This window comes from Ochotona princeps, chromosome 4 (assembly GCF_030435755.1).
Source record: "Ochotona princeps isolate mOchPri1 chromosome 4, mOchPri1.hap1, whole genome shotgun sequence".
NCBI classification, from domain to species: domain Eukaryota; kingdom Metazoa; phylum Chordata; class Mammalia; order Lagomorpha; family Ochotonidae; genus Ochotona; species Ochotona princeps.
The window spans coordinates 50,880,093-50,893,053 of record NC_080835.1 but is presented as its reverse complement, the minus strand read 5'-3'; the positions used below and the strand labels follow the sequence as shown (position 1 = coordinate 50,893,053).

General features: G+C 41.7%; 1 protein-coding gene across 1 annotated transcript; it reads right to left on the bottom strand.

The window, feature by feature from the left end:
- Positions 1-1,644: 1,644 nt before the first annotated feature.
- LOC101536023 (olfactory receptor 52R1) lies at positions 1,645-2,598 on the bottom strand. The gene has a single exon (XM_058662495.1). The coding sequence runs from the start codon at positions 2,587-2,589 to the stop codon at positions 1,645-1,647; it is 945 nt and encodes a 314-aa protein (XP_058518478.1). The 5' UTR covers positions 2,590-2,598.
- Between the last annotated feature and the right edge of the window lie 10,363 nt (positions 2,599-12,961).

The window sequence follows — 12,961 nt, the reverse complement described above, 5'->3', positions numbered from 1 at the left end:
GTGTTGAAGAGTTTAATGATTTTAGTGTGATGATTTTAAACAGAAACATGCTATTCATAAACAACTTAAAAGTTAATTCTAAATAAAGTTAATATTTCAGTAGGATGTTAAAATATCTAATGGTTTTTTTCACCTCTTTACAGTGTATGTTCCTTTCACTCCCTTCCCCTCCAAAAATCTTGTTTTGAAATTCTTTGTCCAGATGGAATTCGCAGTTGTGGATCAGCTAGTACTTCAGTTCCCTTAAACCTTACCATTATCATTCTCAAGAAGTTGCGATCTGCAGCAATTTCATATTTCGAAGTTCTAATTTTCATGTCTGTAATCTATCTCATAGATCCTTATCCTGTCAGAATTTTCAGTCCACTTCCCTTATCTTTGCCACTGAATTGACTTCCTCTTACTTTTGTTATCATTTGATTCTTTGTTTCCCCACATAAAGGTTTAAAGTTTTGAACTTTAAAAGACCTGAATGTGCAAAAATAAAATGAGTATGTCACAAATCCCAGTATTCTTAGTCACTCTTATTAGCATCTTGGGTGCATTTCTCCAACTGTTATCAAAACACATTGTTTTGCAGTATTGGAATCAAGTGTTATGGCAATTCATTATTTCCTTTTTTTAAATTTATATATTGTATGTTGATCATTCTTCACATCTTCAAAGACTCAAAGAAAATAAATTACTTAAGAAAATGTAATACTTGCTTCTAGTTTCTATTTTCAAAATAGGTGCGTGTTTATTTACACTTGAAATGGATGCAGAGAAAAAGGAGAGAAGAAAGAGAATTATCTGTTACTGATTCACCTCAAACTGTTGCCAAATGTTTGTCGGTACCAAGACCAACCCAAGCATATCCATGAAACAAAAGCAAGAAGTATGATATTCAGATGTTCCCAGTAAAATCTTTCTTTTAATGGATTTATTTATTTTTATTGCAAAGTCAGATATACAGAGAGGAAGAGAGTTAGAGAGAGAGAGAGACATCTTCCATCCGATGACTCACTTGCCAAGTGATTGCAATGGCCGATGCTGTGCTGATCTGAAGCCAGGAGCCTAGAAATTCTTCCAGGTCTCCCATGCAGGTGCAGGGTACCAAGGTTTTGGGCCGTCCTCGACTGCTTTCCCAGGCCACAAGTAGGGAGCTGGATGGGAGTGTGGTGGCTGGGACTAGAACCGGCGTCCATATGGGATCTCGGCACATTCAAGGCAAGGATTTTAGCTGCTAGGCCATGGCGCCAGGCCTCCTAGTAATATCTTAAGCACTGTGACAAATACTATCCTTGAATCCTTTTTAAATCGTGTCATCAATGTATGTTTTTGACAAGATATGAATAGTGCTTTGATCTTAGTACCCTGTGGAAGGTGACATTATACTAAAATATCTGCTGGCTTATTTTATCATTTTCATGTGATGTGAAAACATGTGGATGAAATTATCATTTTCATCCATCACATCTTTCAGAACCTTTTGTTCTAGATAATTGGAAAATCATTCCTCTTAATTCTGCAGGAATGGTAACATCTGGGCCAGCTGTTCACAGAGTAGACTAAGGAATCATATGTAACATCTGCAGCGATTTCTTTACTATGTTCCAGGATCAACAGGGCAATTGCAGTGGTAGTGATGCTCCAACCTTTGGATCAAGGCTCTTTTCCACAACATGTTTGGACAACCCTGTCCCTGATCTGCTTGGTTCTTACTCCATAGATGATGGGGTTGAGCATGGGAGGTACCAGTAGATAGACATTAGCAAACATGATGTGTACCACTCGAGGCACATGATGGCCAAAGCGATGGGTGAGGAATGTGAAGAGTGCAGGGATATAAAAAGCCAAGATAACACAGATGTGAGAAGCACAAGTGCCAAAAGCCTTAAGGCGGGCTTCACCTGAGGGTAACTGCAGCACAGCTCTCAGAATCATCACATAGGAGATACTGATGACAATAACATCAAAGCCAACCACAGAGAAGGCCACAAACAGCCCATACATGCGATTGACTCTTGTATCGGCACACACTAACTTCAACACGGCCATGTGCTCACAATATGACTGGGGGATGACCTTGTTGGGACAGAAGGGCATCCTGGCGACCATGAAGCAGAAGGGGCTCACCCACAGCAGCCCTCTCACCATCACAGCTGCCCCCAGTTTGACCACTACAGGTGTGGTCAGGATGCTAGAGTGCCGCAGGGGAAAGCAGATGGCCACATAGCGGTCCAAGGCCATAGCCATGAGGATCCCAGACTCCACGGAAGAGAAGGTGTGGATGAAGAACACCTGGATGAGGCAGGCATGATATTCAATCTCGTGAGCATGAAACCAGAGAATGGCCAACATCTTTGGTTGAGTGGAAGAAGAAAGCACTAAATCAGTGATAGCCAGCATGGCCAGAAAAAGGTACATGGGCTCATGCAAGGTGTGGTCAGTTCTGATTACATGAAGGATGATGATGTTGCCAACTACAGCCACCAGATACATGGCACAGAAAGGAAAGGCAATCCAAAATTGGGAATTCTCTAGTCCTGGGATTCCAAGCAGGATGAAGGATGGAGGATGAGAGGAGGTGTTCCCTGAAGCCAACATCAGGTGATGATTAATATGCTCTCCATTGTGTAGGTGATCATTTATCTGTAAATAATGATAATCATAGTAATTATAATTACTCATAAGTATTTCACATGAAATATCTGGGTGAGGAGAAAATTTATTTATCTGTTTTTATTTAAATTGAGACAGAGAAGATGAGAGAGAAAAATGTGAATGAGAAAATGAGAAAAAGTGAGAATGAGAGAGATATTGAGAATGTCTTCCATTTTTAGGTTCACAATGGTAGGCCTGAAATCAGAGCCTGTGAATCCATCCAGTTTTCCAAGATGGATTCAGAGGCCTGAGGACTTGTTCCTCTTGTACTGATTTCCTATGTGAGTTAACAGGGTGCTGGATCACAGTCGGCGCAGCCAGGACTGGCAGGTGCTCCACTATGGGACACTGTGATGGTATCACAAGTGCAGCTCCAGACACTGCATCACAATGCTAGACCTGTCAACTAGGTTTAATTTAAGCTATTTTAATAAATCAAACATTGCAACATAATATGATACATGCTAGTATTCAGGGTCCAGAGGGTTAATCATTGTATAATGGGACCACCGCAATGTTATAGTTTATTCGTTCAAAGTGAAGTGAGAATATAATTATCATGTGGTAGTTATTTGTAGAATATTGATATTTTTCTTAACCTTGCAATATGCAAACCTAAGTGTATCTTGATAAATCATTTCATAGTAATTCTAGGCTTTTTATGCTTTAAAGCTAACAGCTAATCTTTTCAAGTTTTCTCATTGGTTTATTTTATTTCTCCATGTAGCTTATTTGGCTATTTCAGGATTGAAGTTGACCTGTTTTTTAAAAATTAACAGTTTATGTAGTGTTGGTGGGTTAGCTTTGGCTCTAGGATGGGAACCATGAAAAGCTGTAGGCTGAAATAACACTGGTTGACTAACTGCATGTTTCCTAGATGAGCTACCTTTAATGCACGGCTGCTCCCAGAGGGTAAGCAAGCGTCTTCTGAAAAACATTAGATCATGCATATTTTGGACTTGGTTGGCCATGCATTTTCTGTTCTAGTAGTCAGTTTACATACTGCTGTGCCAAGACAGCCACAGTTAATTGTGTATCTATATTTCTATTAAACTTTGTTTACAAAACCAGATGCAAGATGAACTGTTTCTTAGGCTTAGAATTTTGGCTTGAAAAATCTTTTTTTTTTAAAGATTTATTCATTTTATTACAGCCAGATATACAAAGAGGAGGAGAGACAGAGAGGAAGATCTTCCGTCCGATGATTCACTCCCCAAGTGAGCTGCAACGGGCCGATGTGCGCTGAGCCGAAGCCGGGAACCTAGAACCTCTTCCAGGTCTCCCATGCGGGTGCAGTGTCCCAATGCATTGGGCCGTCCTCAACTGCTTTCCCAGGCCACAAGCAGGGAGCTGGATGGGAAGTGGAGCTGCTGGGATTAGAACCGGCGCCCATATGGGATCCCGGGGCTTTCAAGGCGAGGACTTTAGCCGCTAGGCCATGCCGCCGGGCCCTACTTGAAAAATCTTAATTCTTATGTCCTTTGTAACAGAAACATCAGGCACGCAGCATATCCCTTCAAATCACTGTACCCAATCATTTCTTGCAGCTAACAGGATTGAGTCATTCCTAGGAAGGATTTCATGACATTTACAGATGGACTTGATCTCTTTCTAATCTTCCATAGTTAATTCTAGTAGGTTAGGAGCTTGGCTCAGACAGCATAATACTTTTCTAAACTGGAAATACTACCATTTTACTTTGAAACTAGGTATAAGATTCTTCAAAATAAATATTCTTATCTAGAAGGTAGAGGGACTAATAGACACATGCATGTGAAAGCGAGTATGTCTGATTCCCTTCTTTTCTGCCTGGGTTTCCCAAGCAGTCTTACATATTCTGTTAGCGCATCAGTGTCTTCCTCTCTCTGTGTCTTTTATCCTTCTGTGTCATCCTGCATTTCTGTGCTGCACCCTGAAGATTGGGGTACCAGGAAACACACTTGGACCACCCTGCTTTCTGTTGGTGAAGGTGCAGTTCTCAAAGTGTTTAATAATTTCTAGTCACCCTTGAAAGGGTGTGCTACTTTTGAAAAGCATTACTAGAGGCTTTTAACTCACCCCAAATCCCTGCCTTCTCATTCTGTAATTATTAATAAAATTAAGTTCAGAAGAGTGAAATTGTTTTCCAAGACAACAAAATATACAGTGCCCTAGTGCAAATCACAGTCTGTGATTTGGGTGGGACCCAGCTACGTGGGCTAGATAATGGTTGATTGAGACCCCCTGGCCAAGTCTAGTTGGGTCAAGTGAGGAGGGCTGCCTTATCATGACATAGGCAGGTGTGAAGCGTCTTGTACAACCACGTTCTGAATGAGACACAGATACACATTTGACTCAGGACCTCTGCTGCTTCCCTCAGCTAGAATCTGGAGTAGCTGCAGAATGGCCTCCTGGTTTCACTAGGGGTGGGCTACCTTCTCTAGGATAGCATCTTTACTGGTTTCTTCCCAGGAACCTTAACACAGAACTCATCTGTTCTGCATGCTCTTTGGGGCATTACAACATTCTCCATGTCCACACTTCATTACTGTTTCAGATACACATTTCTCTTTTCCTCTCCATTTGTATCTCCAACTGTCCAACAATTTTTCCACAGGTCAGAATTCTCTACTAGCAGATGCCTCTCTGCCTCCCTTACTGTATTCTGCAGTCTCTGATTTTATGCTCTCACATTTTCTGTCTTGAATAGGGGGATTAGAGTCATCCTGGGACGCAAGTTTGTAGGAACAGAATTCTTGACTGATTTCTTCCTCCTTCCTGCATTTTTTCGTGCTCTGTGTTCACTGTCAGAAGTCCTCTTGTATTATTTTTTTGCCCTCACAAATTTAGGAACTGAATACAGGCTGAGTGAAGGATACAGGACATGTGCCATGAATAGGGGGATGTCAAAGATATGGCCAATTTGTAGAATGTGAAAGATGTCTAATGTGGGGAGCACAGACTATCAGTTTGTTTTAAATAGAGGGATTTAAACATGTATTCCTTAAAATGCACGCAAAAGGAGTACAATGTGATTTCCTTCCTTCCTTCCTTCCTTCCTTCCTTCCTTCCTTCCTTCCTTCCTTCCTTCCTTCCTTCCTTCCTTCTTTCCTTCCATCTGGAACTCTTGTTAGTGCATACTGAATGCTAACATTGACGTCCTCTCATTTGCAAGCACTATGTCCAGGTCAGGTCATGACATGGAGGTTTTAGATTTGATTTTTCTGTTGCTTAGAATTCAACTACATTGTGTAAACTCCATATAGCTTTTGCTTCAGGAGATGTGATTCCAAGAACTAGGTTCTTACACTGAGTAGAACTCTGCTTTCATTGATGAGTATGGGTTTAAATTTTGAACATTGGGTGGCGGAAAATAGCTAAGGGTTAACTGGGGAAATTGACTGAAGCAAATTCCAGCAGTCTTAATCTGTTTCTCCTTTTCTCTATTTCTGACTGTTTTATCATCAGCCAAGATATAGGAGAAAGAGAAGGGTTTGAGGAGCTGAAAAACCATATTTGAAAAGCCTTCTCTAGTCTGTCTCTGCCTCCATTATCTTTGAGCCTGATGCAGGAGACAGAGAAAGGCCATTGGAAGTGGAAAAAAAAAAAAAAAACCATTGCAGGTCCAAAAAGGGCCTGGCACCATGGTCTAGCGGCTAAAGTCCTCTCCTTGAACGTGCCGGCATCCCACATGGGTGCCGGTTCTAATCCCGGCAGCTCCACTTCCCATCCAGCTCCCTGCTTGTGGCCTGAGAAAGCAGTTGAGGACAGCCCAGAGCATTGGGACCCTGCACCCGCATGGGAGACCTGGAAAGAAGTTCCTGGCTCCTGGCTTTGGATCTGTGTAGCACCAGCCGTTCGGCCACTTGGGGAGTGAAACATCGGACGGAAGATCTTCTTCTCTGTCTCTCCTCCTCTGTGTTTATCTGCCTTTCCAATAAAATAAATAAATCTTTAAAAAAAAGTTGCAAGCTTGACAAACCTTGAAGCAGAAACTCTGTGTGTGTGTGTGAGTACACGCGCTAATGGCCTAAATTCTAGGTGATTTGAAGTTCCCCTCACCCAAGACCAAATTCCCAGAAAAATCACAGCCCCATTATCTTTAGGATCTTGTGTGTCAGACTGTTGGGGTGCATCCACTCTACTAAGGAGTGTACTTTTTTCCTTATAATAAATTTTGCTGTTTTATTTGATATCTGAGCCTTGTCCATTCTATGAAGTTTAAAAAACCCAGACTGTGCCTTCTTACTGTCCACTCCAACAATAATCAGAGGACCTCTAGTCCACAAAATATGTGGTCACTCAGCTGCACTGTTAAATCTAATAAAGGAGTGAAGGATTAAGTGGCAGGTAGCAGTCCTCCCGAGAAACAGCTTACAGAAATGTAGACTGCTTTATCACTTTGGGTATGTAAAATCAGGTGAAGTGCCATGGTGCTAGAGTATCGACTCAGATCCCACAGTCTTCAGGGTAGTTTTGTGTGTGTACAGGTCTTCCTACCTTTCAAGGATCGGCCCGAAGGACATGGAGTGACTCCTCAGTTTTCTCCCCATGTCAGGGTGAAGGTCAGTAGCCATGAGTCTGTATACCCTGAGTTTCCAGAGAATCAGTTGGTGCTGCCCTTGCCTTCAGGGTCTTCAAAGGTTCTGTGAGTCCTACTGCTATCTGGAAAGAACAGAGGTGCCTGAAGCAAAAGGAATCACTCAGAGCTCCGTTCTCTCTCTGGCCAAGCCAAGAATGGTCATAGTGGCTCAGAATTGCTCCTGAGACTCAGCCTTCGAAAAAGACCTCAGATCAAGGCCTTTTGTAAGGGGTTTTTCCTTCCTGCAAGTATTACTCCTCCCTTTCTCCCTAAGCTCCACTGTCTCATGTTCACATTGGGTGCCTCTGGGACTGGAGATTAAAGCTGGGAATCTTAACCCCTAACTTCCTCTTTCTAACACATACACAAGTGCAAAGCAGGGAGGTGGCACACCTGTACTAGAGAGTGCAACTCTTATGGAACACAGCATGGAGATTCCGCAAAGATACGAAAATAGATTTACCATGTATTTCAGCCATCCCACATGTGGAAATCTAACAAAATAAAATGAAATCAGCACATGAGAAAATTATTTGCACATTCATGTTTATTGCAGGTCAATTGATGATATCTATGATATGGTTTTAACCCAGATGTTTATTCACGGATGATTGGATAAAGAAATTGTGGTAGGACCTGCTGTGATGACTCAATAGCTAAATCCTCGCCTTGCATGTATCGGGATCCCATATGGGTGCTAGTTCATGTCCTAACTGCTCAACTTCCCATCCAGCTCCCCGCCTGTGGCCTGGGAAAGCAGTAGAGGCTGACCCAAAGCCTTGGGACCCTACACCTTTGTGGGATACCCAGAAGAAGCTCCTGGCTCCTGGCTTTGGATCGGCTCATCTCTGCCTGTTGTAGCCATTTAGGGAGTGAACCAGTGTATCAAAGATCTTTCTCTCTGTATTGCCTTCTCTCTGTAAATCTACTTTTTAAATAAAAATCAATACTATTTCTTTTAAAAACAGTTGCACTAATATAGATTGCATTTTCCTATATTCTGTGTATTTGTATACCAGATCAGAGAAAATATATGATACTTATCATTTTGGTTCTGACTTACTTCATTAAATATAATGTTTACCAGTTGCATCTTATTTCTCTTTTGTGTGGAAAACTGCTAAGTGAGGATTCAAACGCAGCGCATGTGAATGAATTCCTAGCTCACCTCATTCTAGAAGCAAGATTGCAGCGCCCTCTAGAGCTGGGAATAGGAACGGGAGGGAAGCAAAGGACTGGGAGAGTAAGACCTCTCAGAGGCTGCATCATTGGTGCTTCAAGACCAACATGTCTAAAAGAGAAGAGCTACTGGACTCAGAAATAAATTCTATCTCCGTGACAATATTATATACTTGACAATTTATATATCCATCCTCTAACAGAAGTTAATTTGTTTAATTTGTTTAATCAGAAACTACACCTAGCTTGCAGGACTCAGTATGAGAGATACAACTGTTTCTGTGCTCCTGAATGTATCGCGATATAGCAGTCTATGTTTCCTGTTCAGCACTGAGTGAATTCGGGTTGTGTTCTTCCACTGCTGTAAGAGAACAAGGTTGTTTCAATATCATACACTTTGTCAATATGTTAAAGTAGATAATTGTGGTTTTTGTAGTGAGTACATGTTGAAACAGCATTTGATAGAATTCATCACATAAAATTATTAAAGCTAAATAAACTTGGAATATAACCTGACTACTTAATTATTACAAGGTTCATCCCAAAATCTCACAACCAATCATTAGTCTGGTTACCTTATCTATAAAATCAGAAACTAGCTTTGTATGTGCACTTTTATTATTATTTAAAATTATTTGGAGGTTTCAGCAAAATATATAAAAAGAAAAATGATACAATTTGTATGACTATTGAAGAAAATATACCAATAGTCTATATTTTTAACTATGTATATAAAAATATTAAAAATCTAAAAATAAAAATTACTGTAATGCATGTGATAAATTGGGAAGTTACATTTATGAAAGACAAAAATATTTGTATTAATATAACCTAAATATAAACATATTAATAAAATGTAAAATATATTTAATAGAAAATTATTTTATTGGAAACTATTTTTGAAAATATTAGTAGATGAAACACCTGTTACATATTCTTTAATGTGAATACTTGCTAATAATTATTATCTGACATTTGCTGTACAGATAAGTTTTTTCGATAATTATTTTTATTTTTGATGATTTTTACATAGTTAATTAGGGTGCAAAGGGCTATAGGAGGGTGGGTGAGACTATTATTTCCATATCTCTTTCTTTTTTTTCCTTCCCGTATTTGGGGAAAGAGGGGAGATAAGGAGAGCAGCCACACCCAGCCTCCCAACTGCCTTCGCTGGAATGGACAGCCACCCAACACCATCCAGGGTCCCCGCTATGGGGCATGCTCTGAGGGTCCTGCTCAAGAGGTTTTGATAGTTCAAGAGTTCTGAATTACTGTCTATCTTGCCACTCCAAGCATGATGGAATCTCCCCAGAATCCAATGATTGACATAGTCCATCTTAGAGGCTCTTTTTGCCCAGATGTTTACTGCCAACACTTTGCTTGAGTAGTTGATCAATTTAATCTGTCTTCTGCTGTAGTACCAGGTATCCTCTTCAGACTCCAATGTGTTGCCATATCCTCTATGTGCACCTGGATATGCTATCCACTGCTCTGTTTAAGCCACTAAGGAGGCTCAGCTCTGACACAAACACTCCACAGTCAGACCATGGAACCTGCAATTCTTTCCATGTTTGAGGTTCTGAGTGCAGCGATTCAGTTGGGGGGATCCCCATGGAAACCTCATCTGAGGTGATCCCAGACCTGATTCCTCTGTGTGCTTGCCAATACAGGCTCTGGCACAGTCTGTCGCCTTGATCGGCTCATGCACGTGATGGTGGTGGCAATTGCTGCTTAGTTCTGCCTCCAGCCCTGTCTTCTACACAAACAAATGGGTGTTGGAGCTGAACCTGGTCCTTCCCACTACACACTCAACCATCATGGAAATCAGAGAGAGCTGCATCCTAGTCAGAGAAACGTGCTGTAACCCCCACCAGGCCTGCCCCTCTACACTGGTTCCTGTGCTTGCAGTATGTACAACAGACTAGTCCAGTCTGTCTCACATCCTATTCAGCTTTCATACATGTCAATGGGCATTGAAGCCTAATTCAACCCAACCAGCCACACTATCCAGCCCACACCCATGCAAGTGGATGCCCCTCTCTGTTTAGCCATGCCTGCCCTCGTCCTGCTTCTCATACTCAACACTGTGAGTGGCAACCCAAAAGGAAGGTGCCTACTATTTCCCTATTAGGCCTACTCCCACTCCCAGATCCTGTACTTTCCAGATGGTTCTGCAGTTTAACTTGACATAATTCATCCTCTGTGCTAGCATCTGCCAGCTGATGCTCAGGCAAAGCCCCACCTGTCCACACCCACTCTGGCTTACGCATGCACCAGTAGGAACAGTCAGCCCAGCCTGACTTTCCTGTGGTCCAACTCAAATTAGGCCAACAGGAGCTATAGCCCTGCCAGGCCTGGTCTGCCCCCATCCCAACTCTCACGCTCACCAGTGGGAGTGCTGTCATGACCCTCCTTACCTTGGCATTCGCCAGTGGGTGCTGTAGCCTGGCTGGGTCCGACCCATCCCCAATCCCAGCTCATGCTGGTGGAGGCTAGAGCCTAGCCCAGCCCTCCCAGACCCTAGTCCTCACCCTGATGTGAAATGGCTTGTGTTGCTACCCCATCTGCCCTGACCCACACTCCATTTTGGTGCTCAGATTCGCCAGCAGGTGATATGAACTGCCCCAGTCTGGTTCACCCCTGAACTGAGTTGAATGTATGCCAGTGGGTACCATTACCTGGCCTGGCCTGGCCTGGCCTGGGCTGCTCCCTATGTACAAATACATTTTATTTTGTTTAGTGGGGATTTGTTTTCACCCTAACTCACACTGTGAATCTATATGACACATGAGTAGAAGGCTGAAATTGGAAGCAGAATCAGGATTTGAATCTGGAACTCAAAACCCACTTGCATGGGTGTGGGCTGGATAGTGTGGCTGGTTGGGCTGAATTAGGCTTCAATGCCCATTGACATGTATGAAAGCTGAATAGGATGTGAGACAGACTGGACTAGTCTGTTGTACATACTGCAAGCACAGGAACCAGTGTAGAGGGGCAGGCCTGGTGGGGGTTACAGCAGGTCTCTCTGACTAGGATGCAGCTCTCTCTGATTTCCATGGGATGTGGACATACTAAGTAGCATTCACATTTCTGAAGCAAAGCACGTGTATCCTCATAATCCATTAAAGTTGATAACTGACCTGTAGCTCAGTCTTACGAAACTAACAGCAGAAATACATATGGGGAGTTATGTAAGAATGTATATTTCACATGTTGGAAGTAGCATAAAACTGAAGGCAACTTTAACACCCATTAACAGAAAGTAGTTGAGTAAGAGGAAGTGTGCCCATATTTTGAATAATATGTATTCATTTAAATGAATTAAATCTACACTGCTTGACTGAGATTTGTATCACAAGTGTTAAAATACATAAAATGGCCTATAGAGTCTTATTCAACTATTGAACTACAAATAGAAAGTTTCCCATAGCATTATTAATTGCATTGACATAAAGAAAAATTAGGAACTTATAGAAGAAAATAAGTCCACTTGTACAGCACACTAACCATGAAATCTCAGTGTTGCAACTGCAGCATTTCTTGAAATGTTTGGTGGTCAGTAGGTTGTCAAAGGTCATCCTCATGTGAGCAGCTCTGAATTGGCAAGTCTGTCAGATACCTAGGCGAGCAATGGTTCCAGGCTGTATGCTTGATTGGCAGGCCCAGATTATGTATCTTGTTATGGAGACCAGGTTGAGGAGGTAGAACTTATTAGTGAAGCACCACTCATAGCACAAGAAGTCCATCAGCACCCTAATGATCAACAGAGACAATGAGGACCATGCTGACCAGAACCAGTCATGTGTCCACACCCAATGTGAAAGTAAAAGGAAGGGCAGTGTGCTGGGGTTCATGACGTGAGTATGGGATAATAAAAATGGAGTCCAATAATCCATATAATACATGTAGGATAATATTTATATATAATGTTATGTGGATTGGTATTTACCAAAAAGGTAACTATGCTGAAATTTGGACTGTACAATTCAGGTTAATTTTTATTTATTCCATTTTCCAAATTACATGAATGTTAAACAATAAATGTGTGTGGACATTCAACAATGACACCAATATCTTGAAAAGTTAATAAAAAAGCATATAAAACCATTATCACTTTCCTGACATGATCTGTCAAGTACCTTTTCTTGGATTCTGCATGTTTATTTAACCTAAGTATCAGTCAGAATTATAAATTTATGTGGAAATCAAGGCAGTGGAAAAGCCATCCCTCCAGTTGAGGAATGTGTTTCTGTTTTCTCTTTCCTTTGCTGAATAGCAGTTTATCTTCTTCAGTTTCTTCCCTTTATTAAGGAATAGATGTAGCAACCATACACTTTGATAGTTACTGCAAGGTCTAAACTTTGGCCCTTTCTATGCCATTGGAAATTAGCATAATGGTGTGCAGGCCACCGATGTCCTCTAGAGCTTGTATCCATGAGTCTTCCAGGGACAGGCGGATGCACACAGGTGTGTGCATTTGTACATCTGACTGAGCATTTCACATGGGCTGAACTGAATTCTCCATCAGAGAATCCTCTTTATCAGGAGCTCTGTATCACCAAACATGCAGGGAAC